The sequence below is a fragment of the Macadamia integrifolia genome, chromosome 10, assembly GCF_013358625.1.
Source record: "Macadamia integrifolia cultivar HAES 741 chromosome 10, SCU_Mint_v3, whole genome shotgun sequence".
Lineage (NCBI taxonomy): Eukaryota > Viridiplantae > Streptophyta > Magnoliopsida > Proteales > Proteaceae > Macadamia > Macadamia integrifolia.
Window position 1 is genome coordinate 2,768,784 of NC_056566.1, and position 25,788 is coordinate 2,794,571.

The following is a 25,788-nucleotide window of genomic DNA, read 5'->3' on the forward strand; positions in this document are numbered from 1 at the left end:
GCAGAAAGGCTGCCGTATATCCCATTTTTCTCTCGTCCTCCTCAGCTCTCTCTCTCTCTCTCTCTCTCTCTCTCTCCCTCTCTCTCTTAATACTTGTAAGAAAGTCTATCCAAACAACTAGGGGGGAGATGAACAGTGACTCATCCACCCTAAATCTTTCTTGTCTTTCGCACCTTCTACAGGTGGGTACCAATTGTCAGACTCTCTCACCCCTTACTGTCCTTTAAACGAACGGGGTTAGGCTATGAGATTGACGCCTTGGCCAATCTAGATCATGATCTCTTTATTCAACAATTGAAGCTGTTACATCAGTTGTTCATATGGTAGATGAATAGTGGAGGTGTGAGAATACATTCCTACAAGTTTCAGCCTCATGGAATTTGTCACACGGTGAAACAAATTCGAAAACTCAAGGCCCTGGGAGTGACAATAGTGGCTGGAGTACCATAGGCGAGGATAAACGTGGGGATGCATAATAATGCATATGAGACTTTTTTTTTTTAATTATTAAAGTAAGTTTCGATATTTGATACGTGGCTAATCTAGATCATGACGTCTTTATACAACATTTAAAACAATCACATCAACTGTCCATATGGCAGAAGAATAGTGGTCTGAGAATATGCCTGTATGTACCATTTTTCCCTCTGTTTTTTTTCCCTTTTTTTTTTTGGGGGGGGGGGGGGGGATAAGTACCATTTCCTTCTCAAAAGGGACAAATATCCCCATTTTCAAATAAATTTATTTTTTTTCTGCTATGCATTTATTAAATTGCATTTCCCTGGTGAATATTCAGGGCCTTATTCCCATAGTTAAATTTACTCAGCGTGAAGCTTGACATGTGAGCATGGGGACTCCTTCTTTTTTTTTTTTTGTTAACCAAGGTGTTCGGTCAGCTTACGTACACCTCGACTAATCTTTTGGGACACTAACGCAATAACCCACCACCACGGTCTTTATTTAAATCGCAGATGTGCAGATGGAGAATCAAACCTAGGACCGTGCGTCTATCCACACAATCTCCAATTCGCCCTAACCATCTGAACAACCCATGGATGAGGACTCAAGGTCTACTTCTTGTTGAACTAAGATGGTTATTGAAAGGGGGTGAATAAGTGGCATCAAAAACCAATTCCACTCAGTTTTTTCTCTCAATTCAGATGTTGGCATCACTGGCACTCAAGCTCATAGCCACAATGCAAACACTCATTCACAAGCACATACCCCACAACCACTCACCATCTTGGAGAGTACTTCACATATATAAATATATATATATATATATATATATATAGACAACCATAAATCAAAGCAAACCACATTGACAAACAACAAATTAGGAATAAGGTTTTTGTGGTTTGATAGTGTGCCAACATTCATGGTGCAAATGGTAACTTGAGCTACAGCCCAAATCCGACCTCTAGTATAATAGACAATACACTTTAATTTGGAAGCATCCACTAAAAAGCAAGACCAACCCCTAATTTAGGTAGCATCCACGACCAAGGAGCGCCAACCCTTTTATCGAGCACCCACTCAATAATTACAATAATTAAAAAAAAAAAAAAAAAAAAATAGAGAGTTTTGGACTCCCATGTCATTCCTGATGGTCGAACCATAACTGACAACAAGATATAATAAATATGATTCCAGATACCATTGAAAGCTGACTTAATTTCCTTTAAATCCCAAGTTTACCAATTCATGGTCTGACCAATAGATGAGAAGATGCAACTTCCACACCATCTCATCAGATCAAGCAACATCACTTCACGCACTCAAGGACTTGAAACTACCACATCTTAATGCCAAACACATTTTTGCGTGTGTTGACTATCATGGATATCTCGGGGGTATCAGCTAATGATGATGCCAACCGTACTGGCCCAAACTCACAACCAATTGGCTCTTAATCGTTGTGGTAGAAAATCATTTTACAATTGCATTTTTTAAGATATTATTTTGAAGGATGATTTTAGGTCAAGGTTCAGATTGTGTATGATCTTAAATCATTCAATAACTAATTCACAAAAAAATAAAAATAAAATAAAATAAAATCATTCGACAGAGCCCCTTCATACTCTTTACCAAAAAACAAAAGGGCTTCAGGTAGTGTAGCTCGCTCTCAGAAATCCTTTTTAACAACCATCATCTTAAAACATTCAACAGAAACTTTCTGCAGGTCTTTTTGTTTCTCTCATGAGCTTTTTAAGTACTTCGAGTGTGACTTGGAATCACAGTTCTACGTTTCATCCTCTAACTTAATGGCTGAAGTCTTGATTCTTAGTCAAACTGTCATCAAATAAATAGATACTCCACCCCCCCCCCCCCCCCATCTCTTTATTTTGTAAAAATGCTCATCATTTTTTATTTTCGATATAGGAAAAAGAATGCTACCTCCTAGTGTACCCTATGTCCACACACATGAAAAGTAAAATCAGACTGTGAAAAGACACACATGCCCCAGCTCCACTTCCCCATGTGTGTGAACATAGGGTCCACTCGGAGGTACGTTCTTTAACCCGAGAGATATTTATGTCTTCTTGACAATTAGGCTCTTGCCAACTGGGTTGATAGCCTAGTGGAAGCCCTTGTCTAATCATCGCTTAAGATGGTTGATTGTGGGTTTGAGTCAACACGTCCTACTATCGCTTGTTGGTCTTGCGGAAATACTACTTTCCTTAGGGCTATGATCATTACCATAGAGCACATTTTATTATTATTAAAAAAAAAAAAAAAAGATTTTCTCTAGTCTAGCACCTAAGCTTTGTCACATGAAAGAATGGTATAATAATTTTGACCCTATTGACATCTAAGAAATGATCTGGCCACATGACAAATTTCATAGTCAAATACAATCTATACCATTTCAGGTATCGATATATTGCATTGCATTTTTAGTCATCCAATTCATTTTGGAAAAGCTTCACTTGTTTTCACACAATTTTCAAAGCTTTATTTCCCCAGTTGGGTAATTTCATTTTGGATGAAACTTTACATACAAGCAAGGATGCATGATTAAACAACTTGCAAAATTTCAGCTATGTCCAATCTGTCATGTGGCAAATATTGATACCGAACTCGAAAAACTCTCTAATCTTGCTATATTAAACATCCCCCCTCCTCCCGATTTTTTAGATATTAAAATGTGTACAAAGAAATGAGGCAAAAAAAAATTTTAATGGAAAAAAAAAATTTTCATTAAATAAAGTAACTTAAAACTTCAATTTCAGGGTTAGAGATCCTGATGTGAAAATTTTGTTCATAGCATAGAGGCTTGATTACGTAAGGGTAAAACCAATCCGTTCATAGGCCCAAGACAAAAGTGGTAAATTTTTGTTTTCCATTCCTACTCATTATCCCAAGGCAGTTCCTCTCGCAATATTCTTCCATTGTAAGTCAGTTTTGAATTATTTTAACCATTTATTTTTATCCTTGACTCAATCAAAAGAATTACAACTTTCAGTTCACTACTTTCATTACAACAAGATGCACCCTTATTAGAGAGCATTTCCCTTGTGTGATCCACCAACTTACGCTAACAAGATGAATGATATCAACAACCCAGCCATTCAATACTTAGGTTAAGTTTTTTTTTTTTTTGGGGGGGGGGGGGTAAATACTTGGCTAGGTTATCCAGTAACACCAAGTAGGCAAGTATAAACTACAAACTTCATGAACCAAAAATTTGGTCCATAGGTAAACCACACCCTCCAATATGGATGTTTGATTTCACCCAAAAAAAAAAAAAAAATGAATGTTTGACATTCAGACCAAGTGGAGTTTGTGACATGGAAGCACAAAAGGTAACAAATGGTCGGATAGTAAAGAAATGATCCACATGTTTTTACAATTGAAGATTACGGGAATCTGGAGAACATCCCATCTGTTTGATGATGGTATAGGTTCCTGCACATCATCCCTTTATAGTATAAAAAAATCAAGGGCAGTGACCAGCTCCCTTTTATTCCTTATTTATAATTTGAACCTTATTTTGTAATGGCTTCCAAAATTATCCACCATTTTGAGTCACATGGACAAATTAAGTAGTCATTTCAGTTACTGGATGGATAGATTATGGTCTAGAATATAGATTAATCACATGTCAAATTTCAAATTTAACCAAATACCCTCTCATATATTGTTATGTATCCTAATATTTTACACACACACACACACACAAATCCTAATATGACCATGCATGCCTACAGTAATTTGACCATTACTATACTCGATCTCATAGCGTTGAAACTTGACATGTGAGCAAAAGCCATGTGACATACATAATCTACCTCTCCACAAAATTTGGATCCTATATGATTCGTCATATGAAAGATTTTTAAGGCCAAGAAGAAGCAGCAGCAGCTAGGTGGCTATGTATCTGGTTTACAAGAGAATTGAATCTCCTATATGGCTAAAAAATACATTGGTGTTACAGGCATGGTTTGAGGTATTCTGGATCAGTATTGGCATTCGGCACCTACCAATCCTAGATCAGTACATAGTACAGACAAAAGTTATATTTGTCAAAATACACTCAGAAATCGATCTATGAGAGCAAAACAGTCTTATATGACCAATCCGATTCCTATCAGGTTGCCGAGGAATCCAATACCTCAAACCATGTTTACAAGATCCTGAGCACCATGAGAATGGAAGTTCAATGAGGCTGGTATATTTCTTCCCACTCGAATATTCTGGCCTCGACTTCCATCCCAGTATGTTGCCAACCTTGTACCACTCACCAAGTACCCTTCAACCATTAATGTGGTGAAACCTCATGAGATGTTAGCCAGAATCTAAACTCCAAGGGTTTGAGATCTGCTTCATTGAAGTCCGGTAGAGCTACTGTCACGTGCACGACAGGGAAGAACTGGCAAGTCTATTTGACTACCATTAGTACCCAGATTTCATTTGTTGCAGCCATATGGAGGCCGGGATTTCATCAAAGCATATGATGCAGGTTGAATGGGTAAGCCGCCTCTTCAGTTTTAATTCATTCTAATCAGGTTCTTGGCCAACCCAACAGAGGTACAGTCTATAGACATACTGAGATTGCTATCTCCATGAACCTCAGTAAGGGAAACAAGCCACTGAATGCCCAACCGCACACTGGAATGTAATCCAATACAAGGTTGAAGACTTCTGAAGCTTGTTGATACCCTATTATTTTCCTGTCAAAGGAGACTGAAAAATGGAAGAGGGAAGCCATCTCAAGTTCTAGTTGTTAAAAGACAAAAACACACCTGACATTTATCACAATTCTTTCATGCTATTTAAAATAAAAGAGTGGATCCTCCCAAATGCCCTGTACCTACATCATGCACATACAAGAAGCCAGTTCAAGCCAGCTTAAGATGTACAAAACAATGCAGTGACACCAATTCTATCTTCTTCCACTTGCAAAAACACAGTGGTATAACATATTAGGACTGTTTTGTCCACTGTCATAATTGTTGATGAAATGTTGGGAATGACTAACTGGAAACCTAAAGGGCTAACACACTATCTAGTTAAACACTTTAAATCAGATCCTGTCAAAGCCTGGCTCAATCCCCAAAGCTTCTTTGTTAATTTTCAAACACAGGAAAAGAATTAAAGGATTACTGGTTTCAGATCTGTGATACTTAAATGACAATAATAAAGATAAAATGTTGACTATGGAGATCCGTTTAAGAGAACAATTTTCACTGCTATAAGATATATCTACATAGAACTGAAAAATAAACAAAAACGGTAGAATAAAAATTAACAGATAAACCATCAGCTGTGAATCAATTTACAACTAAAGTGATAAATTCCTAATTACCTGTTTTAGCCATGAACATCAGGAGATATACTTGCAACTTATGTCTAAACTGCTACAAGGCAGTGGATTGAACAACTCAGTTGCACACAAATCAAGTGATGCTGGACTTGCAAATTGGGCATGATCTTCTTCTTCTCAGCCACAGATCAATGCACTGCAATTAGAAGTAAATGAATTAATTTTTCCAATAAATATCTTTCAGCAGGAAAAGATTTTCTTAAATTGGAAAGACGAGTGCTTCTACATCTTTGTGAAATTTGTGCAAGCAAGGAAGATGACGAATTATATTTCCAGTGCTTGGTGTCTCGAGGCAGATCGCACAAGCTTCTTCAAAGTTCTCAGTCTGAAACAAACGATAACAATCAATAGCAAGGAATCTGCAGGCTTTAACTCTCAAGACATTTAAATGTTTTTTCAAAATGTTAAAACAAAAACAAAATCAATAATTAAAATTAAACTACCTGGACAGTTGAAAGCGGCAAACCATTAATCTGATCTGCAGATGCACCAACATGCTGGTGATTGTTCTCATCAAGGGCCAAAAGCATCTCATAATCACTTCTACAATAACACAAGAAAAATATGTTCAGCCACCTTTTCAGATCAGATGATTTTAAGAAAACTAAAAAATATTTTAGGCAAAAAAAAAAGAAAAAAAAAGATACATATATATATATATATATGGGTTGTCTTGCATGCAAAATTTTCCAATAAACAGTCCATCTAGCATATTCTCTACACATTATACATTATGTGAAGAATTGATGAAGTACCTGGAGAAAGAAAGGAGCGAAGATGAAGAAAATAAATAAAGAACAATGAAGCACCTAGGCTAGGAAACACCCAAAAATATGGACAAGCAAAATCATACCAATGAATTCCAGGGGCAGAAAATCATCTACAAGCAGATACGCCCTCTGAATCCAAGAAGAGTCGATGATAACATCAAAGCTGGCACCCACAAGCTCATATGGAAAATTGCCTCCAAGCACTATTGTATCTGGGCCAACTGGATACTCCTCTCTCCTAAAAAAAGATTCCATTGGACAGTCTCTCCTTCTGACGCTTCGTGGGTCTGGAGAAGCATCCTCAACCTCAGACCTCTTGCCCTCTATGCCATCTCCTCCTCCATCAGCAATGGGTTTTCCTCCTACTTCTGGTTGGATAATTGGCACCTTGCAGGTGTCCTCTCCATTGTCAGCCCCCGAACTGTGTACTTCTCTGGCATTCCCAGAAATGCCATGGTTGATTCCATCATCTCAAATGATGTTGGACCACTCTCCCATCCCCTTCCCTTGCTGATATCTGGCAGATCTCCCCCTCCCCTCCATAGGGATGCCCGTGGGGACAGGATTCCATGGAATGCTTCTACCAATGGCTGCTTCTCCTCTGCCTCCGCCTAGAACCTTATCCGTCCCACTGCCACTAGACTCCCTTGGCACAATGTTGCTTGGTTCAAAGGCCACATCCCCCGTCTTAGTTTCACCACTTGCCGAGCCCTCAAGGACTATGTTCCAATCCAATCCTTTCTCATCCATCGTCACATCCAAGCCTCCCCTTCTTGTTGTCTCTACTGGAACAATATTGAAGATATAAACCACCTCTTCTTCAGCTGTCCCCTCTCATCCTATATTTGGAAAAAAGTCCTTTCCTTTTGTTGGTCTTCTAGGAGACCTATTCTACCATTTAACAGGGATGGATCTGGATTGATATGACCGTCTCAGGTACCTCTATCTGCGACACTGCGGACAAGTTTGCTTTTTGCACCACCATTAACCACATTTGGATGGAGCGGAATATTCACAGATGGATAGCCAAATCCCAGTCTTACGATCATATTTGTAATTCCCCAAGGAACAGGCTCCTTGTTTCCTGGGGTCTCTCATATTTTTTGTCCCCCCTCCCTATCTTGTTAGCCATGCTTTGCCCCCCTTGTCCCCCCCTTTCTTTTGTTTTGATTGTATTTGCCTCATAGGCTTGGTTACCCCCTACTTCCTCTTGTATATTCTTTTCCCTTTTAATGCATTATTTATTCATCCAAAAAACAAAAGAGGTACTAGAAGACTAGGAAATTTTTTATTGGCAAGTGCCTCTTAATACTGAAATATATCACACCAAGGGGGAAAAGTAGATCAAATAAACTCCATCACCTTGCATCCAAGGAATGATCGTCACCATCCAACCAAGCATGGTGTTTGTAGGAACTTGATTGTTAAACAAAGAACTGAATATTATGGAAAAGGGGTAGAAAATAGGATCTAGAATGAACAACATACCCATAGAAATATGGCCCTTGCAAGTACGGGGAATTCTAAGCTGCAAGATAAAGGAATACACCAGCCAGCCCTATTCCAAATATTCAGCCATTTGGGGACATAACCACCAGTGACAGGTGAGGCTAGGTGAAGAGATAAACTATAGGGAGCATCTAATAAAATTGTTATGAGAAAATAGCAACAAATACGAAAACAAACAAACACAGATTAGCACAACACATAGAGATTTAACGAGGTTCACACACCGATGTGGTGTGCTACGTCCCCGGGCGAAGAAGATGTTTCATTATGTAGAAGAGATGTTACAGTGGAGACCGCTCAAGAACACCCAAATAATGGCAAGAAAACTCGCTCTGAAAACCCTAGCTCGAAAAACCCCAATTTACAATGCTTGCTCAATAAGATGAAAGTACATTATATACTCCTCCAAGTCGCGGGTCAATCCATCGGGTTGCGGTAGGTCGGTCCGTGTTGTACCCAACCCCTCTGCTACCATCATAGATCTTAAGAAAAAAAAATGCCATTCGGGTCTCCACCAAAAAATGTTGGAGCGGATCATTCTTCAACATGGGTCGAGAATTCGAGACAAACTTAACAAAAACCAAAAGCCATAATTTGGATAATTTGATTTGGTAGAGCTTCTTTTGAAAACAATATTCCAGGAAATGAAGGCAATGAACAATGCACAAGTAGCAATTTCCTTTAAAACGCTTCACAAATGATGAAACCCATATCAGTTCAAAACTTCAAATTGAAACCATATGGACCAGAGGTGTTGAATAAAAATTTAAAATTAGGGTGTCCTTGGTATCCTTTCTCAGAATTTAGTTCTGGCCAAGAAACTATTCTAAGCCCCAACACGTTTGTTTGGTACCCATTCAACATCCCTATTTCTCTTCCCTGAGAATTAGATTCTCAGAATGGACTATAAGCCCAATCTCAAATTTCTGAGAAAAAGTTTCTCAGATATAGACCTTGAGAGCTTGGCCAGAAGTCTTCTTGCAGCAGTGACCATGAGGTAACTCTTTCTTCACCCTCTGCACTTACCCACCTCCACCAATTTCCTCTCTCCAGCCACCATTGCATGTCCACCAAGATGGTCCTCCCAAAAGAGCTAAAAGCTTTAAAATCAAACCAAGCAGAAGTTCTCACTCCTGCAGATGGGTTTCAAATATTTGGGAGAGTATTGATGGTTTAAGAAAGATTTCAGCTACGGTTTGGCAGTGCATGGGTACTTTTGGCTCCGGAGATGAAACAGAACCATAAGTGACCTCTCTCTCTCTGTGAGTTGCTTGAGTGTGGTGATGGCCTCCCTTTCTCTTGCACTCTCTTTCAACTCCTGCTGCAAACAACCCATTGCCCCTGCCCTGCCTGGCCATGACACGCAGTAGCACCCCACCCCACCCCACCCCACCCCACCCCACCCCACACCACCCCAAAATTCCTCTCTTTCTCCACTGCCAGCGATGAATAGAAACAGCTGGCAACCGCAATCCTTTCTCTTCCTGCTATCATGGCTGGTGACCTCATTGATTCTTCATGCAATCACTCAAGAATCTCTGTCAAGCAACTCTTCTCCTACACCTCCAACACCATTAGATGAGCATCCTTTTAGGTAAACAAGAATCTTCAAATTGAGATTTTTTATTTTTTATAATTGTTCTCTTTCATGATTCAAATTTGCAGCCAATCAAATACGCCCAAAAACCATTCTGAAATTCGATTCTGAGAAAGAGAATGGACATCTGAGAATGGTTACGAAAAAGAGAGCCTTAGTTTCCACACAACTATTGTTCGCAATTTTACATCAACAATCATAAGTTTCAATTAGCCCTTGTGCTTCCCCCCCCCCCCTCTTTTCTCCCGGGGGTATGAAGTGTTTCAACAAGTTCAAGCTCGTGATTTCTTATCCCCTAGAAAAAAGGAACATATCTTCCTTTTCTTTCATCAGCAACAAAAACTAAATAAATTCAAAAGCATTAAGAGAAGGGGAGACAAGCTCCCAAATAAATAAATTTAGGGACAATTCAAGGAGGTCTAAAATTCTCTCTCACTGGTTAAAACAGCACAACTTACAAAGAATCAATAGAACTATAGATTAATTCGCAATGACAAAAATGCTTACTCATTGAAATCACGTTGAAATAAGTGACCATCCAGTCTCATGTCATTACTATTGCCCCCTGCTGCATCCAATGCTTCCAATATATGAATTCTCTGCAAGACAAAGCAAAATTTTAATCTTCACGTACAAGTAATTAAATACATAAAAAGAATCTATTCTGCCTGCTATCTAAATACTAACTCTACACGTCGGATACTGAAAAAAAAAAAAAATTTGTTCAGTACGTCGTGTTTAAACGGCTCAGAATTTGAACAGGACAATAAAAAAAAGGTCAAACATTCCGAAAACCAAAAGAAAAATACATTACGGGTTTTAAATGTTTCGATTTGAAAAAATGCAGGACAAAAAAGAGAATATACCCATCAATTCTGAGACCAACTACTGGCTTATTAGTTAAATATTAGGGATATTTACATCCACCTCTTGATGTAGATAAGTCACTTGGGCTTATTTTATTGCAAATAAGCCTTAAGTTGTGTTATGTATGTGTTGGGCCTTTGATCCCATGGGTTTTCTTTGAAATTGACCACTTTAATGGGCCTAAAATATGAGTAGAAGGTAAGAAAACGGGATTTTATTCATTAGTTTAATTAGTTGTTATTTAATTCAATAAAGGCTCATTAGGCATTAGTTGGTTGTAAAGTCCTATATGGACTATTAGTTAGTTAATCCTACTCCATGTTGAAGTCATAAAATCAAGTCCTAGTCCTATTTTGAATTCCTAGTTGTAGTACGAGTGTTTAGTCCTATTGGGAAACTAGCTCCTAGTTGTAGTAGGAGTGTCTAGTCCTATTGGGAAACTAGCTCCTAGTATTAGTATGATTGTAAACTTCCCATCTATAAATAGAGAGGCATATGTTCCATTATGGGGGGAGATTTGAATGAAAGAAAGTTTGCATTTATGAAAAAAAGTTTGCAACTAAATGCTTAGAGCAGCTGAGATAGCTGTGGGTGAGAAGCCCAAGCTGAGATAGCCACTTCCTTTATTCTCTTTCACCCTTCTCAACTCCCATCTGTTTTATTCTTATTTTTTTATTTTATTTGCTGTAACATTCAAGAGGTATAATTCAGATTCTGATAAAAATCTGTAGAAATCAGAACCGATCACAATCCTAGTAGGAATAGAGAGAGATCGATTTCCTCTCTTTCTCTCTTTTGTACTCTGTTCAGCCAGGTTTTCAATCAGGGTATTCCAGGCCTCATAAGGGTCCCACGATCTTTACCTAGTCACTGTTGGAAGCATTCAGCTGTTGTTCTTGAAGAATCTTCTCAATTTTCTCTCCTAGGTCAGAAAATCAAGAAAGCTTGTAACTTCACAACCAACCGTCAAAATCTTCTCAACTTTGGGGGTTTTTGTACCCTCCCTAGGGACTATCTACACCCAAAAGTGTAACTCAATCGGACTCCCATATACCTGGCCGCACCTTTCTCTCTCCATCTCTATAGGTCTTTCTCTCTCCTATCGGGTTGGGTTTTGGGCTGGTTTTGCTCCTATATGGGTATTGTATCCTTTGGGGTTTATTTGATGGTATTATTTCTTTGTTTCTTGCTCCTATTTGTATTGTTTGGGGTTATAAATTGCGGAATTAGTCACTTGTAATCTACTTCTGCATTACCTCCCCTCACGCTTGCCCTTATTACATCAACCCCCCTCACATTTTATTTATACAAATAAACCCACCCAACCTAACACCGTGAGACTGGTGTCAGTTTTTTAAATAGAAAAGATGATTTTACCCTTCTAATATATACCTAAAACATCTTGAGTCAATGACCATTTTACCCTTTGAACATCTTCAACCCTAAAATCTCACCCCTTCGTCTCTGTTGTTCACGGTGAAACCTCTCGCCGGCAGAATCAGCTCCAACTCCCAATCTTCAATCTTCAATCTTCAATCTTCAATCTTCGAGGTTGGCCATGGCATCTACGGCCTGGGAGGAAGAAGACTGGGAGTTGTGCAACGACGACAGTTTCGTTTACAAGAGGAAGGGGGGAAGACAAGATTTGAACACCCCACCACTACCACTACCACTACCACTACCGGCTATGGATTCGGAGGCAGAGCAAAGGCTTCTCAAGGAAAGGAAGAAGAGGTCGCTCCTAAAGTTGAAAAATCAGTACTAGAGAGCGATCGATCAGTGGGAACGTATGACCCACATGCTCCAAGCGATGGAGAATAGGACCTAACCTCAACCATCTTCTTTCTCCTCCTCCTCCTCCTCCATCTTCGTCCATGGACTCTTCTCGCCATTCGGACTCCGCTTTCCGCCAATTGATTGACGACCTACTCTTACAGGTATAAACTCCTCGTTTCCATACTTTGTCTAGGGTTTCGAGTTTAACACACTCCCTCCCCTTCACTGTTAATTCCAGAAACGGAAGACCCTTACATTTGTAGACCCTCCACGGTTGCCCTCTGTTATGAAAGCATGCAAAGGGCTTTCGCAGTTAAGCTGATCTAGACTAATGCCTGGCATGCAGTAGTTCATCACTGATTGATGGGTTCAGTGGAAAATTGGAATTCCGGAAAATGTTAAGTCTTATTGCTTCCTTGGGTAAGGAATTGCCAACTCCCAATATAGACTTTGGAAGCTATTAACGTTGCCTTAAGCATAAAAACCTTGGGCGGGGGAAGGGGAAGAAAATGGTTATCATCCATTGTTTCTCACTCTCTAAAGGAGTAATTCATCTAAAATTTGAACTTTGCAGGCGGAAGGGCAGGAAGCTATTCTTCAGGATCTTTCAAACCTTTGTGACCACGCAGAAAGCCTATGCTATGCAGAAGAGAAACACATGAAGCAGCCCTTCATTGAATGGGGTGCTGTCGGCAAGAGGTTTCACTGTGAACAATAAAGACGGAAGGGGCAAGATTTTAGGGTTGAAGATGTTCAAAGGGTAAAATGATCATTGACTCAAGATGTTTTAGGCAAATATATCAGAAGGGTAAAATCGTCTTTTCCGTTTAAAAAACTAACACCAGTCTCACTGTGTTAGATTGGGTGGGTTTATTTGTAATAAACGAAATGCGAGGGGGGTTGATGTAATAAGGACAAAAGAGAGGGGAGGTGGATGTAAATATCCCTAAATATTAATATTTGAGTTGTGGGCCATTAGCCTATATATTATTAAAACTAATTTTTTGGGAATCAATTTCCAGGTTTTTTTTTTTAAATGCCATTTTCCCCCTAAAAAGACATAATATGAGTTCATATATTTTTCCATATCCCCTTGTATACTCTTTCTTCTCTTGGTAATGGATTATTTATTCGTCAAAAAAAAAAAAAAGCACTTAAGTCTAACTAGAAAAGAAACACAAATAGCATGAAGTACTAAAATCTACCACTAAGATATACCAAAATAGGGACACTCCCCTGTTGTGGTTAACTGCAAACACCCCCAATGCTGCAACTTTTAACAATATAATACGAAACTAGAAGCCACGTCCACAGTATCATGCAATCACCAAGGTCATCTTGGTGGTCTAGTATGAATCCCGTCCCAGGTTACCACTTGAGTTTATTCAGTGTTTCTCTATCTATCAGTTATACATTAGCCATAACAAATATTTATTAGAAAAAAGTCCAATCCCTGCTTAGAAATTTAATAAAGATTATTGGTCTTCTCTTAAGATACAATTCTGATTTCCTTTAAAGAGGAGTTTAGCGCTATTCTAGGACCTCCCTTTGTCCTTTTTTTTTTTTCCAGCTTCTTTCACTTTGAAGCGATTTGGCTATCTTCTCTGTAGCAGATATTATTCCAATATTGCTGAAGAAAACACTCATCTAAAATATTTGGTCCTTCTATGATGCTATATTTCTACATGATTGGAGACTGACAGGAAACTTAGAAGATCAACTAAACTAGGCAATGTGAGGCAGAGCCTTGAAGGACATATGGACCATATGGCTAATATTGTGAGGCCAACTGCATATGTAGTCAACATAGAGTTTCCTATAATGTGAATGTTTGGATCAGCCATATCAGCCCTCCACGAGGCAGAAAAACACCCTGCAACAGCAGGATTTGAAGCCTGCAGCATCATTAAGAAAAAGCTTTGGTATAATAAACTTATCAAACTGGAAAAGAGGGTCAGAATTCAGAAATTAAATGTCATCTAACAAACATTAAAATTTTCAATAGCCAACTAATATCAAATGGATGACAGAGCAATGAAATTAATACCGTCTCAAAATCCATATTTGGGGGAAACTGAAGACTCCGTCCCCTAGATGACATTGTAGGAGACTGATTGTGAAAGCTAGTCCTCAAGCGACCCGATCTTGCAGAACTTGGAGCTCGAGAGCGGTTTGCTGACCGAACTGAAAGGTTCTGGAAGGATTGAGATGGATATCGTCTATATAGGTGGGACATTGATGGGTCTCTCTGCATGAAACACGAATCAAATTAGTCTTTAGGAACAGATTATACAGAAGTCTGAAAAGTTAACCTAAAAATCACAACAATAATGGGGAACTGTTTCTTACACAGTTTGTTTAGAAAGCCTGAACAGCCTAAAAAATCTGCCATGTGGCAGGCTAGCTGGATCTCAAACTTTGTTTCTGTATTGTCCACATCACCTATGATTTGGGGCAAGTTTTAACCCAAAAGCATTACACCACAAGGCACTATCAAAAGATCAATCTCAGTCAAGATTTGGATGTTTAGGGAAAAGATCCAATACATGGTGGAGCGTTCGATTGATTTTGTGCTTGAAACTTTATAGATGGGCAATCTACATGATCCTCTATTTATCTAACAGTATTGCCACAACATCCCTACTGATTTGATGGCTTAAAATGCATGAGAGAAAATCAACAAGATGGTAGTGGTAATGTAGACTACCCAGCGGTTTCTCTACCTATCCAATGGTTGAATTGTCAAGATTAGCCATCAATGCGACTTCAAAACTAAGGGAAACCCCTCTAAACAGCATCATGCAAGACTTGTTCTCTATAATAATGGTAACAATGGATAATGATCATGATGATAATAATATGATTTTTTTGTAAGGAAAAAAAAAAGCATTCAATTGCAGAAGATATTTTAAGCATTGCCATTTCATTGGTAAACTCTGCATGCACAGAGGTCCACTTACGGGATGTGATGAAAGTGGATTCCCGTGATACGATGCAGGCCTGGCATCCTCCTCCTGCTGCAGTGTCCAGGCAATATTTGCATCCAACTGTTAATGGGTAGATAAAATATAGAAAGCATCTGGTCAGTGTATAAAGTACATACAGTTTAACATCATATAACATCACCACTAAGTATGAAGAAGAACAAACCTCTCCAACAACTCCTGGCAACTCAGAATAGAGTTGTTCTTGTAGTTGTTGAGCCAATATCTCATCAGCTTCCACTTGTCGCGCCCTAGCATCTGAGTCATTATCATCCAATTGACTTGTATCTACAGAGTTGCCACCTCTTGTTTCAGGGGATAACTCATCAATCACTATAACTAGACCTGAGTTGCCGCGGTGATGAGGATTTCTTCTTCTAATTGATCTAGCATTAGTAGATTCTCCAGATGACAATATATAAGCAACGTCTGAATCATTAGGGGTTGGAGTAGAGCATTCACCAAGATTACTGCGAGTTGAGCCCTCTTTCTTCTGCCATTTCATTAGCTTGTTTGCTCCACGTTGTTGTCCATTTTCTCCAGCCGACTCAGGCAATACACTAGAAGATGATTGAGCTAAAAGTGAAGTAGGATTATGCTGAAAAGAAGGCTGATCGCTAACTTCAACGAGGTCGGTTGCCGAGCTATTATGTAAGACACTCAAATGATCCGTATTTTCTGTTCTATTAACATGTCTCTGATCACTTCTGGAAGAACAAACAACCTCATCAGATGGTGGTGCAGATGCCGTTTTGAAATGATCACGGGTGCTTCTCCAACCACCAATACCTTCAAAGCATCTGAAAGCATTACCACTGCCGTATCTCGTTTCATTATCCTCTTCCGAATTATTCACAGAACCTCTGCAGAAACAAGTCATGCTTTCAATGGACATGCCACCATGACAGCAAGGAAGTGTGAAGTTGGAAGGGAAATAAAATGTGAAACTAATCCATCAGAACAATTAGTTGCCACAGGTCAGGATATTAAACAAGAAAAATAGGGGTGTCAAACAGTCTGGTTTTGGTTGAGCAGAACTGGTCTTCAGGCTGGACTGGGCCAAACCAATGCTGACCAAGGGAGGGCTAGGTTTCAGTTGGTTTCAGTTTCTGTTTATTTCGGTTTGCTCTTATCATACTTTTATTGGTTTCATTGCAAGCTCAGTCTGGTCCGGTTTCAGTTTTCCATGTATATATACAAACAACTATTGAAAAAAAAAAAAAAAATTGGTTTTTTTTTCCTGCTTTTCGGGTTTGTATTGTTTCAGTCCATTGCGATCCGATTTCATCCGGTTTCATAATACCCTAAACCAAAGCCGGCCCAATAGTCTGGGTTTGTTCACTAGGGTTTGATAGGTTTGACCAGTTCAGTTTTGGGTCTGACACCCCTAAGAAAAGACATCAAGGAGGGAAAACACAGGAAGTCTACAAATCCAATAATCAGTCAAATCAAATGCTTCCAGTGTTCAGAAGACGGTTACAGAAGTCTAGAGGATCATAATACTGCACTATTCATTCACATGCTCAAATATGTCTCTTAAATACATAAAAGAAGCTTTTAAGATGACTCACCCTTAAAGTTACAGACCTTCATTAAGAAATACAAGCTCTATTAGTATTTGCATGCCTTGGCTACCCAAACAATGCTACAAGATGGACTAATTGAAGAATAAAATGTACATGCTAGTATTACGCAAACATACTTGGCGACTTGTCCAAAAAATCAAATCAAACTTTTTGATGCAGATAAAACACAGATGGCTTATTTTAATGGATAGCAACCTCGGGTTGATGTATTCCCATGCCGGTCTACACTATCGAAGGAGGAAGAAAGCAGCCCAGCCTTGGGGCTATTGAGCCAGCCCAAGCTGGCCCAGTTTTGGTTCTATTCTGGTTCAGATTTGCAGTTTAGAGTCAGCCCCGTCTTGGCCATTCAAACCAGTTATTCTTTGCAGATTTTGTGTTACTATTATGTCCTCTAAAAGCCCATCCAAGCAGCCCTTGAAGCAGCTCAGCAGCAGCCTTTCCTAAGGCCTTTTTCTCTCTTGTGATTCCTTGTTTTGCTGTAGCTTTTGTCTTTTGTGGTTTGACTTGGTCAACTGTAAGTTGGAGTCTTAAGCTGGTCTTCTAGAAGAGTCTAGCTATGTATTTTATTATTTTCTTAGTGAGCAGGTTATTGATATTTGGTAGTTTTGTGTCTTAGTCAACAAGTTTCTATTTCAGTTTGTTTCCTATTTTGATTCCCACCATGTAATGGAGTCCTTAACCTCTACTATATAAAGAGGGCATTGCTGTAACACAAAACACTATTAATTATTAGTGAAATTTGCAGCTTTGTTTTTTGAGAGAGAATTTCTTCAACAGCTGAGATAGCTGTGGGTGAAAGGCCTAGGGCTGAGATAGTCCATCCCACCCACATCTATCCCACAAGTGTTTCCTTCTCTTCTTCTTTTTAATTGTTCATTGTGAATGTTTTGAGTGTTATTGAAGTTATTTGAGGCATTTAAGACCAGCAACCATTGAAGATTGAAGATCACCCAAAGGAAACCCAGAATCAATCTCAACTGTCAGGGTTTTGAACCTTGATCGCTTTTCCTTGGTTCTCCCCAACTGAAGGCCTGATTCAAAGACCCTTTTAGGTCTTGTTTCTGGCTCTAGGAGGGACCTTCGACCACCATACCTAGGCCTTTGGAGTCCTCTTGAAGGAGCCACAGGTTTTCTCCCAACAGCCTGCGAGACCCTAGTTTCTGCCCAGATCTGGTCTGCTGATTGGATCCAACATGCTGGGCGGTTTCCAGCCATCTTTGGAGGATTACTTGGGGATATTAGCTTCACTCGACCCAAGCTTGAGGCTCACCTGAACCTTGATCAGTGATTTATTAATTTTCTCTCATTTCAACCTATTTTTCAGATCTGAGTAGTTTCTTCTTGAAGTTTAGATCTGAAACTGAGAATTGAGTTTGGTTTGGAGTTTACGTGTTATTTGGGATGGTTTGCTTTGGTGAATAACCTTACATCATGGGTTGGGATGGCTTTTGGTCCAATGAATTTGATTTGTTATTGGCCACTTTAATGGGCCTAAAATATGGGTAGGACCGTAGGAGGCCTTCTAGAAGATTTGATTTGTTTCATTTTAGTTTTATTCTCCTTGCTAGCAAGAAATTTAGTTTTGGAGAGTCTTAGGAAGAAGTTTTCTCATTCTTAAGTTTCTATTTTTTGTAACTTTCTAATTTGGGGACAAGGCTGCACCTATATAAAGCCATCTATTGCAGGTTATTTTACACAATTGAATCAATAAATTTCTGCTGCTTGCTTGCTCAAGCTTGTCTAAGACTGTAGACAACTGAGATAGTTGTTGGTGAGAGGCCCAGGCTGAAAGAGCCATCCCTACCCACTTTATCTCCGGTCGATTCTCCATCTCTTGATTCTCTTCTATCTCTTCTAGTTTTCCTGTGTTGTGTGAGTTACCTAACCCCTGTAGAGACTACTCTCAAGGTTTTCTCATAAAGAGTTGCTACAGTATTCTGGATTTCTCTTCAAGACCTGTGGTAGACTTTGAACTTTGAAGGAATCGCTCTCTGATATCTCCCTGGTCCTTAAGCTTCTACGACCCATATTTGGATGACTTCACAAGGGTATCATAAAGACCACTCGACTAGGTTTGCTTAGCCTCCCAAAACCTATGTCCTGAGTTATCAATTTCCTCCCTTTGGGTAACCTAATTTTCAAGAACAACTGAATTTCTGCAATCAGTCTTCATCTCAGGCTTGGACTTTGGGATGTATCAAGCTCATCATAAACCAGCTTCGATCCTAGTTTCAGCTCTGTCTGGGCCTTGGTTTGTAAGTTCTAAGATTTTTCCAATTTGACCTGATTTCTCAGTTTTCAGATTGTTCTTATTCTGTCCAGTTTTGTATTCTGAGTTATTACCTAATAATAGAACTTTTGTGACAGTTTTCAGAATCATTATTATGTAGGTACTGGGAGGGTTGTTTGCATTCTATTGTTGTATTGTTTACCCTAGCCGAGAGGCTTCTTTATTGTTATTGTTTGGGTGCTACCGGCAGTACTATGTTGGAGTTGTTTCTTGGGGTTGATTCTTTGTATTCAACCTTACGTTAACTTGTTATCAAAGCTATGGCTGAGGATGAAAGCTCCAACAATTCCCACCAAGCTCATGTTAATCCTACTGATGCTCTTGCCCTAGCTGTACAACAGAGAAACTAGCAACTGTGGAATGGGAATTCAAGGAATTTACCGGACAGTCAAGAGAGCAGCAACCTACTGTGAACCATGCCCCTCGACCTCCTATTATACCAGCCCGAAGGATAAAAAGGACAGACCATCATGATGGTAACCCTTGGCATCAAGAAGATAGGCACAAAGTGAGGCTGGAACTAAAAGAGTATAATAGGAAGCATGATCCAATCGTTTTCCATGACTGTCTGAACGCGTTGGATGATTATTGTGGATGGTTCACTATGACCAAGGAGGCAAGGAATGAAAGATGAGGCTAGCTAGTACAAAGCTAACCGGAGGAGCTAAATATTGGTGGTGTACGCATGAAGGTAGAGTGACACATCGTCGAATGGAACCTACCACATGGGAAGAGATAGAGGAGATCCTGAAAGAGAAGTGTTTACCCCCTTCTTCCGCTAACCAATTGCATGATCAGCTGAACACCATACGCCAAGGTTCCATGACCGTTAAGAATACATGAACAGATTTGATAATCTATTCTCCTGTACCGGTGTGGACAAGGAAGATGAAAAACTTCTATTCCATTTCAAGTTGGGATTGAGAGCTGATATACAGGATAAAATGGGCATGATTGAAGTCTACAACCTGAATGATTGTTTCGAAAAATCTATGGATGCCGAGGACTTACTTAAAGCAGCCCCATGGCGATATAACAATCAATAGAAAGATGGTAAGAAGCCCTTTAACCCAAACCGACCTAGTGGACCCCTTACCCAAGCTTTGGAAGTTACACAAGATAAAGGTCAAGCTCCTATGGTTAATCGGGAAAGGAGTGGGATTAAGTGCTATCATTGTAACGGGATTGGACACTTCGCTAAATTTGTTCGCTATGCAGAAAACCCAACTCTGTCATGAAGGCTATTGAATTCAACCAGAGATGCTTGTTTGTCAGCCCCAAATGGAGGATGATTGGACTGTTACTGCAGCCTTTGAAGGAGAGGATATAGACTACACCCTAGATGATAATTATGAGGAAAATATCTACGAGGTGAACGTAGTTTCAAGAATTCTGGTCGCTAAGGAAAAAGGGGAAGATTGGTGTTGCCATTACGTCTTCTACATCTTGATGACTAGCGGACCATTTACGGCACAAGTGATAGTAGACAGCAAGTGTTGTGTGAATGTGGCATCTCAAGCATTAATCATCGATGAACAACTTAAGCTCAAGCCAGATCCCCAACCTTACGAGTTACAAGGTATACTTGCTCAATAATGATACTTTGGAGGTTAATCAACATGTTTTTTGCCGCTGAAAATTACAAGATATGAGGAGGATGTATGGTGTGACGTTATCCTGATGGTTTTGACGGACGTGCTACTAGAACAACCATGGCTGTACAACAACAATTTCTGGGTAGGAGGAACCAAGAACTAATGCTTCTTTGACTTCAACAGAAAACCCCTTCGGCTGAACCCATTAAATGTACCCTTGATGAAACCGAAGCTCTGAGCCACTCAAGCTCAAAGGCAACGAATACTGAAGTTTGTAGTAAAGAAACCACACGCAAAGGAGATCCCTCAAGAAAAATCATGACAAGATGGCACTTATTTTAGCACTATTGACTAAGGAGATTGTACTTGTAAAAGAAACTAAATTTCCCAAACATATAAGGAAATTCTCTCTGATTTTGCAAACCTAGTGCCTGATGACCTACCTCCAATGTAAGATCTTGTTCCCGGGTCTGTGCTACCAAATCAGCACACTTACCATCTCAGCCTTATTGAGCATCATGTCGAGCTCAAAAGACAAGTGGATGACTTCATAAAAATTTATTGTTGAAAGTATGATCGCTTGTGTTGTACCAGCTTTGTTGACCCCAAAGAAGGATGGATCGTAGAGGATATGCATTGACAACAGACCCATAAATAAAAATCATTATTTAGTACAAGTTTTCAATTCCTTGCCTCGATGACATGTTGGATATGCTGACCGAAGTTATTATCTTATCGACGATTGATCTAAAGAGTGATTATCATTAGATTCACATCTATATAGCTGATGAGTAGAAGACGACCTTCAAGACCAAGGATGGACTATACGAGTGGAAAGTCATACTTTTCAGTCTTAAGAACCCCCGAGCACCTTTATGAGTGATGACTCAATTGTGCCTATGCAGAAAGCCTTTGTCACCTTGTTGGCATCTGCACCACCTCGCCTAGGGCCCTAGACACCGTGACAACTATGTTTACAACAGTGCATAAGACGAACTCCTTGACCATCTGAGACATGTGATGAGAGTGCTACGCGATGAAAACCTCTACATCAACCTCAAGAAGTGTTCCTCTATGCTACCTAAGGTGGTCTTCCTGGGGTTTATTGTGTCGTCACAAGGAGATGAAACTGATACCGAGAGAAGATACAGAGCATGGTTGAATAGCTAATAACACATTTCGGAGATTCCACAGCCTTGCCTCATTCTACCGGCGATTCATGCGGATTTTCAACGCAATCCTATCACCTATCAATGAGTGCATAAATGGAGGTAAGAGCACATTCCAATGGATATTGACTGTCACTAAAGACTTCAATTTGATCAAAAAGAAGATGAAAGAAGCACATATACAGCTGTACTTCGTCTTCCCAACTTTGATCTTATGTTTGAAGTGGCCATGGACGCATCCATGTTGGAATTGGAGGGGTATTGATGCAAGCAAGACACTCCATTGCCTTTTACAGTGAAAATCTCAATGATGCAAAGAGATGGAATTCCACCAATGAATTGGAACTCTATGCCGTGATACAAATTTTGAAGCAGGCACTACCCCATCGGCAAGGAGTTTATACTTTATTCATATCATGAACCTGAAACAAATTCTAAAAGGAAACAAGTCCTAAACCAACTCTACTCCTACGTATCCAATCTTTGGAAATATAAGGATGAAAATAAATAAATAAATTACTTCCCAACCCTTGTTGGACTGGTTTTTCCTATCTTTTGGCTTCCAGAGCTGATCATGCCGATCCAACCAGTCAAGTGCTTCTGCATCAGGTTCAAACTGGAACCACAGACCCTTTTCAGACTTGGCATGGTTCCTATGGTGGAACTTGTGATGGAACCTTTGATCTACATCATGTAGGCAGTAGAAGATAAGGATCACTCTTAGTCAGACTACTGACTGAGATGATCACAGTTTCTACCAAAGAAATCACTTTTCTAAGTGAAAAAAGAAAAAGAGAAACGCTTTTAAAAACCAATAGAAAAAAACTACAGACCAGATGATATGAATATATGGCACCAACAAGACCTCTCTTTGGCTAACTCATCCACTAGAGTATTAGTGTACTTAGACCTAGTCCCCCACTAGAACAAGATGTTCCTAGTGTGAATGAGGAATCTCTCTACCAGCTGTCTCACACAAATGTCACTTGAACCACTCAAGAGAAGTTGAAAGGTGACTAAAAGTACTGATGACACTCGAGCAACAAGAATGCTGTCATCACTAACGAATATCAATCAGGACAATGTAGCATTGTATTTCTTGATTGATAAGATTAGGGTCTGTTACAGGACCTAAGGCTAGGATAGAACAAGTTGTAAAATACAACAAATTTATCACCCATTAAAAAAAATGAAAATGAAAATGCACTTCTCTGATTAAAGATTAAGAGAGAAAGAGAATAAAGAGGACCCATATCTATATTAGAATTACCTCCATGAAGGCAGTTCAGAGAAAAGTTACAGAACAACAGGGGAGACATGATCCAACAAGAAAGAGGCATAGAACATGAAAAGAAATATGATGGAAGCATTTGCTTCAGTCCAGAAAACGCAAAAGGCAAAACAACTTCTTAGTTGTGATGCAATCCCACAATCCAGCTCTTAGAAGTTGCTATAGGAAAGAAATTCCCTATGTCTCAACATCTAGAACCTAGTCAACAAAAAACAAAGAGCATTCCTCAAAATTGCACTGTCAAACAAAAAACTGAGTGGTACGCATGTAAATGCATGTTAACTAGGAAAGTCCTTACAGTTTAACAATCAATTAATAAGAAGAAATACTAATAAAAACCAAAAGAGATCTGAAATGCTGATGAGTTTGCAACCTGCTTGGCAATCGCAAGCCTTCCACATCATGCTCTTCTGTTGGATTTGGATCTCTAACTACGCCTTTTCCTTTATCTTTGTCAGTCTGATTACCTTCAGAATGAGGGTTAACTACGCTTCTTTGACACGATGAACCATCCACATTGGAAATCACTCCACCAGCATCAGCCTGCTCACCATCAACAGGACTCTTACCATAGTTCTCAGTAGTTTGTTTAGCCCTTGTGATATTAAATGGAGAGATACACCCATTGCGTACAAGCCTTTTTTGACCTGTTCTCCTAGGTGACATAATAGGCTGAAGAGACCTTATTGTCGACAACTCTCTGGTATTTGGATGAGAATCATGGCTTAAATCAATACTTTTCATGTGAGCATGTAAAGAAGAACAACCATTGACTGCTATCGAGCCTCTTCTTGTCTCTTCACTCGTAAAATCTTTCAATTTGCCCCATGCCTTTTCAGGTTTTCCAGTATGCTCATGTTGTCCAGTCAAATTTAGAACACCGTTCTTATTTACGCAAGCAGAATGTCTAAAAGGAACCTCAGCACATAAGCCTTTTCCTTTATCTAAGTTAATGTTCCCTGTAAACATCTTCCTTCTTGTATTTCTATCACTAACAGAGTAAGGAGGGATTTCTGGGCTCGACAAATTTATCACTTGTCTATTACTTCCAGTTCCGTCTTGAATTCCGACATCAGATGCTGATTCCTCAGCAATGCCAGAACAGTCGGCACCAAGGTTAGCTCTATGATCTCCATGACCACAAAAACGAGAAGGCACATGTTCTGCATGTTTAGGTTGTTCAAAAGGTTCAGACTCCAACCTGGGGTTATGGTGTGACAGCCTCCTGAAGAGAGGAGCATTTTTGGAAACCGAAGTGTTGTCTAATGAGTTGACAACAGATGAACTGCCATGCTCAGTTACATTATGAATACTTAGATCTTTCCATGGCTGAGGATGAAGTCTTTTGTTGTTGATACCTTCTGCGATCACCTTGCCGTGGCGCCTTAGACGATTGGTGACCCCTCTATACAGATACTCAGAATTCTCAGAATTACCAGCTACTGGTGAATTAACATCCTTCTCACCACCTACCACGCCATTCTTACTGATCGCAAATCTATCCGGAGTGTCAGGAACATCCACTACCAGATCAATGTCCATATCATCCATATTCTGCAACTGTTACTTAAAAAAATAAATAAATAAATAAAATAATAAGAAGAAGAAATAGTATTCCACAAATCTGAAATTAAATCTACATATTAAATTTCCCATTAAATCAATTCTTCTTTTTTTTTTTTTTTTTTTCTCTCACTTAAACAATATCTGAAGAGAAGACACAGTATTCCACAAATCTGAAATTACACGTTGATCATCAGTTTTCTCCGGAAAACCATCAAATCACGATATTTTCCTATTGATCCATAATCAGTTAATGAAAACCTGTAACCTCTAAATTACCAACAACAACAACCAAAGAAAAAAGAGTACAATAAGAAAGAAGTAAAGATTGAATACTCAAAATTAGAATTAAGATTTAATGGAATTAAGTACCCAAAAAAAAACAAAGGTAGCACAAAGACCTATCTCTTTCTCTTTCATCATTGAGCAACTCATTAAACGGACTCAGAACTCCAGAAATTTTCCAATTCGCTTTTTCTCAAACAAGATGGAAGCTTTTATATCTATACTATTATGAATACGAAGAAAATAATAAGAGTATCAACAGTAAAATAAATCACTTTCTAAAAGACGAAAAAATAAGAAGAATTAAACAAGAAGATAACTAGACGATATCTTCAGGTGAAAATTAGCAGTAACAGATCCTAAAACAGATGATGAGATAAAGATCGAAGAAGAAAAAAAAATTAGAAAAAGGAAAGAAAAGATAACCTCTTTTGGTTCTTCGTTGAGATCCAATATTGCCAGAAGCTTCGCTGTAGAGTTAACGATAGAGACATCCAAAGCGGATGGAGCCATACATCGATACTAAAAATGATCTCCTTCCTCTCTGAGGACTCCGAACTCTGAACCCCTTAACGTTTCAGCAGAGAAGCATACGCAGTTTCAGAGTTTTCCAGGTGCAGAAGCTTTATTGGTCCGGCTCACGGTATTATCCTGTACAGAACCAATGGAAATCGCTGAA

The 25,788-nt window shown here is 39.3% G+C and overlaps 1 protein-coding gene across 3 annotated transcripts; it reads right to left on the reverse strand.

Annotated features, from left to right (window-relative positions):
* Window positions 1–4,276: 4,276 nt before the first annotated feature.
* On the reverse strand, window positions 4,277–25,788 carry LOC122091861. Of its 3 annotated transcripts, none has more exons than XR_006144052.1 (10): window positions 25,536–25,788; window positions 23,635–24,821; window positions 15,497–16,193; window positions 15,307–15,393; window positions 14,394–14,594; window positions 10,211–10,302; window positions 6,271–6,370; window positions 6,054–6,152; window positions 5,810–5,963; window positions 4,277–5,187 (listed from the first exon to the last, which is right to left on the reverse strand). XR_006144052.1 is itself a non-coding variant. In XM_042662049.1 (9 exons), exons 1-9 carry the CDS (start codon window positions 25,620–25,622, stop codon window positions 5,901–5,903), a joined length of 2,613 nt encoding a protein of 870 aa, XP_042517983.1. In that variant the 5' UTR covers window positions 25,623–25,788; the 3' UTR covers window positions 5,672–5,900. The 3 variants fall into 3 exon arrangements, 1 of the variants encoding a protein (XP_042517983.1); XR_006144051.1 differs by lacking the exon at window positions 4,277–5,187 and adding an exon at window positions 5,196–5,314; XM_042662049.1 differs by lacking the exon at window positions 4,277–5,187 and having other exon boundaries at window positions 5,672–5,963.

Coding starts and splice junctions, on each gene's coding strand:
- LOC122091861 (XM_042662049.1), bottom strand. CDS start 25,622: ATGGCTCCATCCGCTTTGGATGTCTCTATCGTTAACTCTACAGCGAAG. Junction 10,303..14,393: donor CAAATATGGATTTTGAGACG/GTATTAATTTCA, acceptor TTTGTCTTGCAG/AGAATTCATATATTGGAAGC. Junction 5,964..6,053: donor TGCACAAATTTCACAAAGAT/GTAGAAGCACTC, acceptor TTCTAATTGCAG/TGCATTGATCTGTGGCTGAG.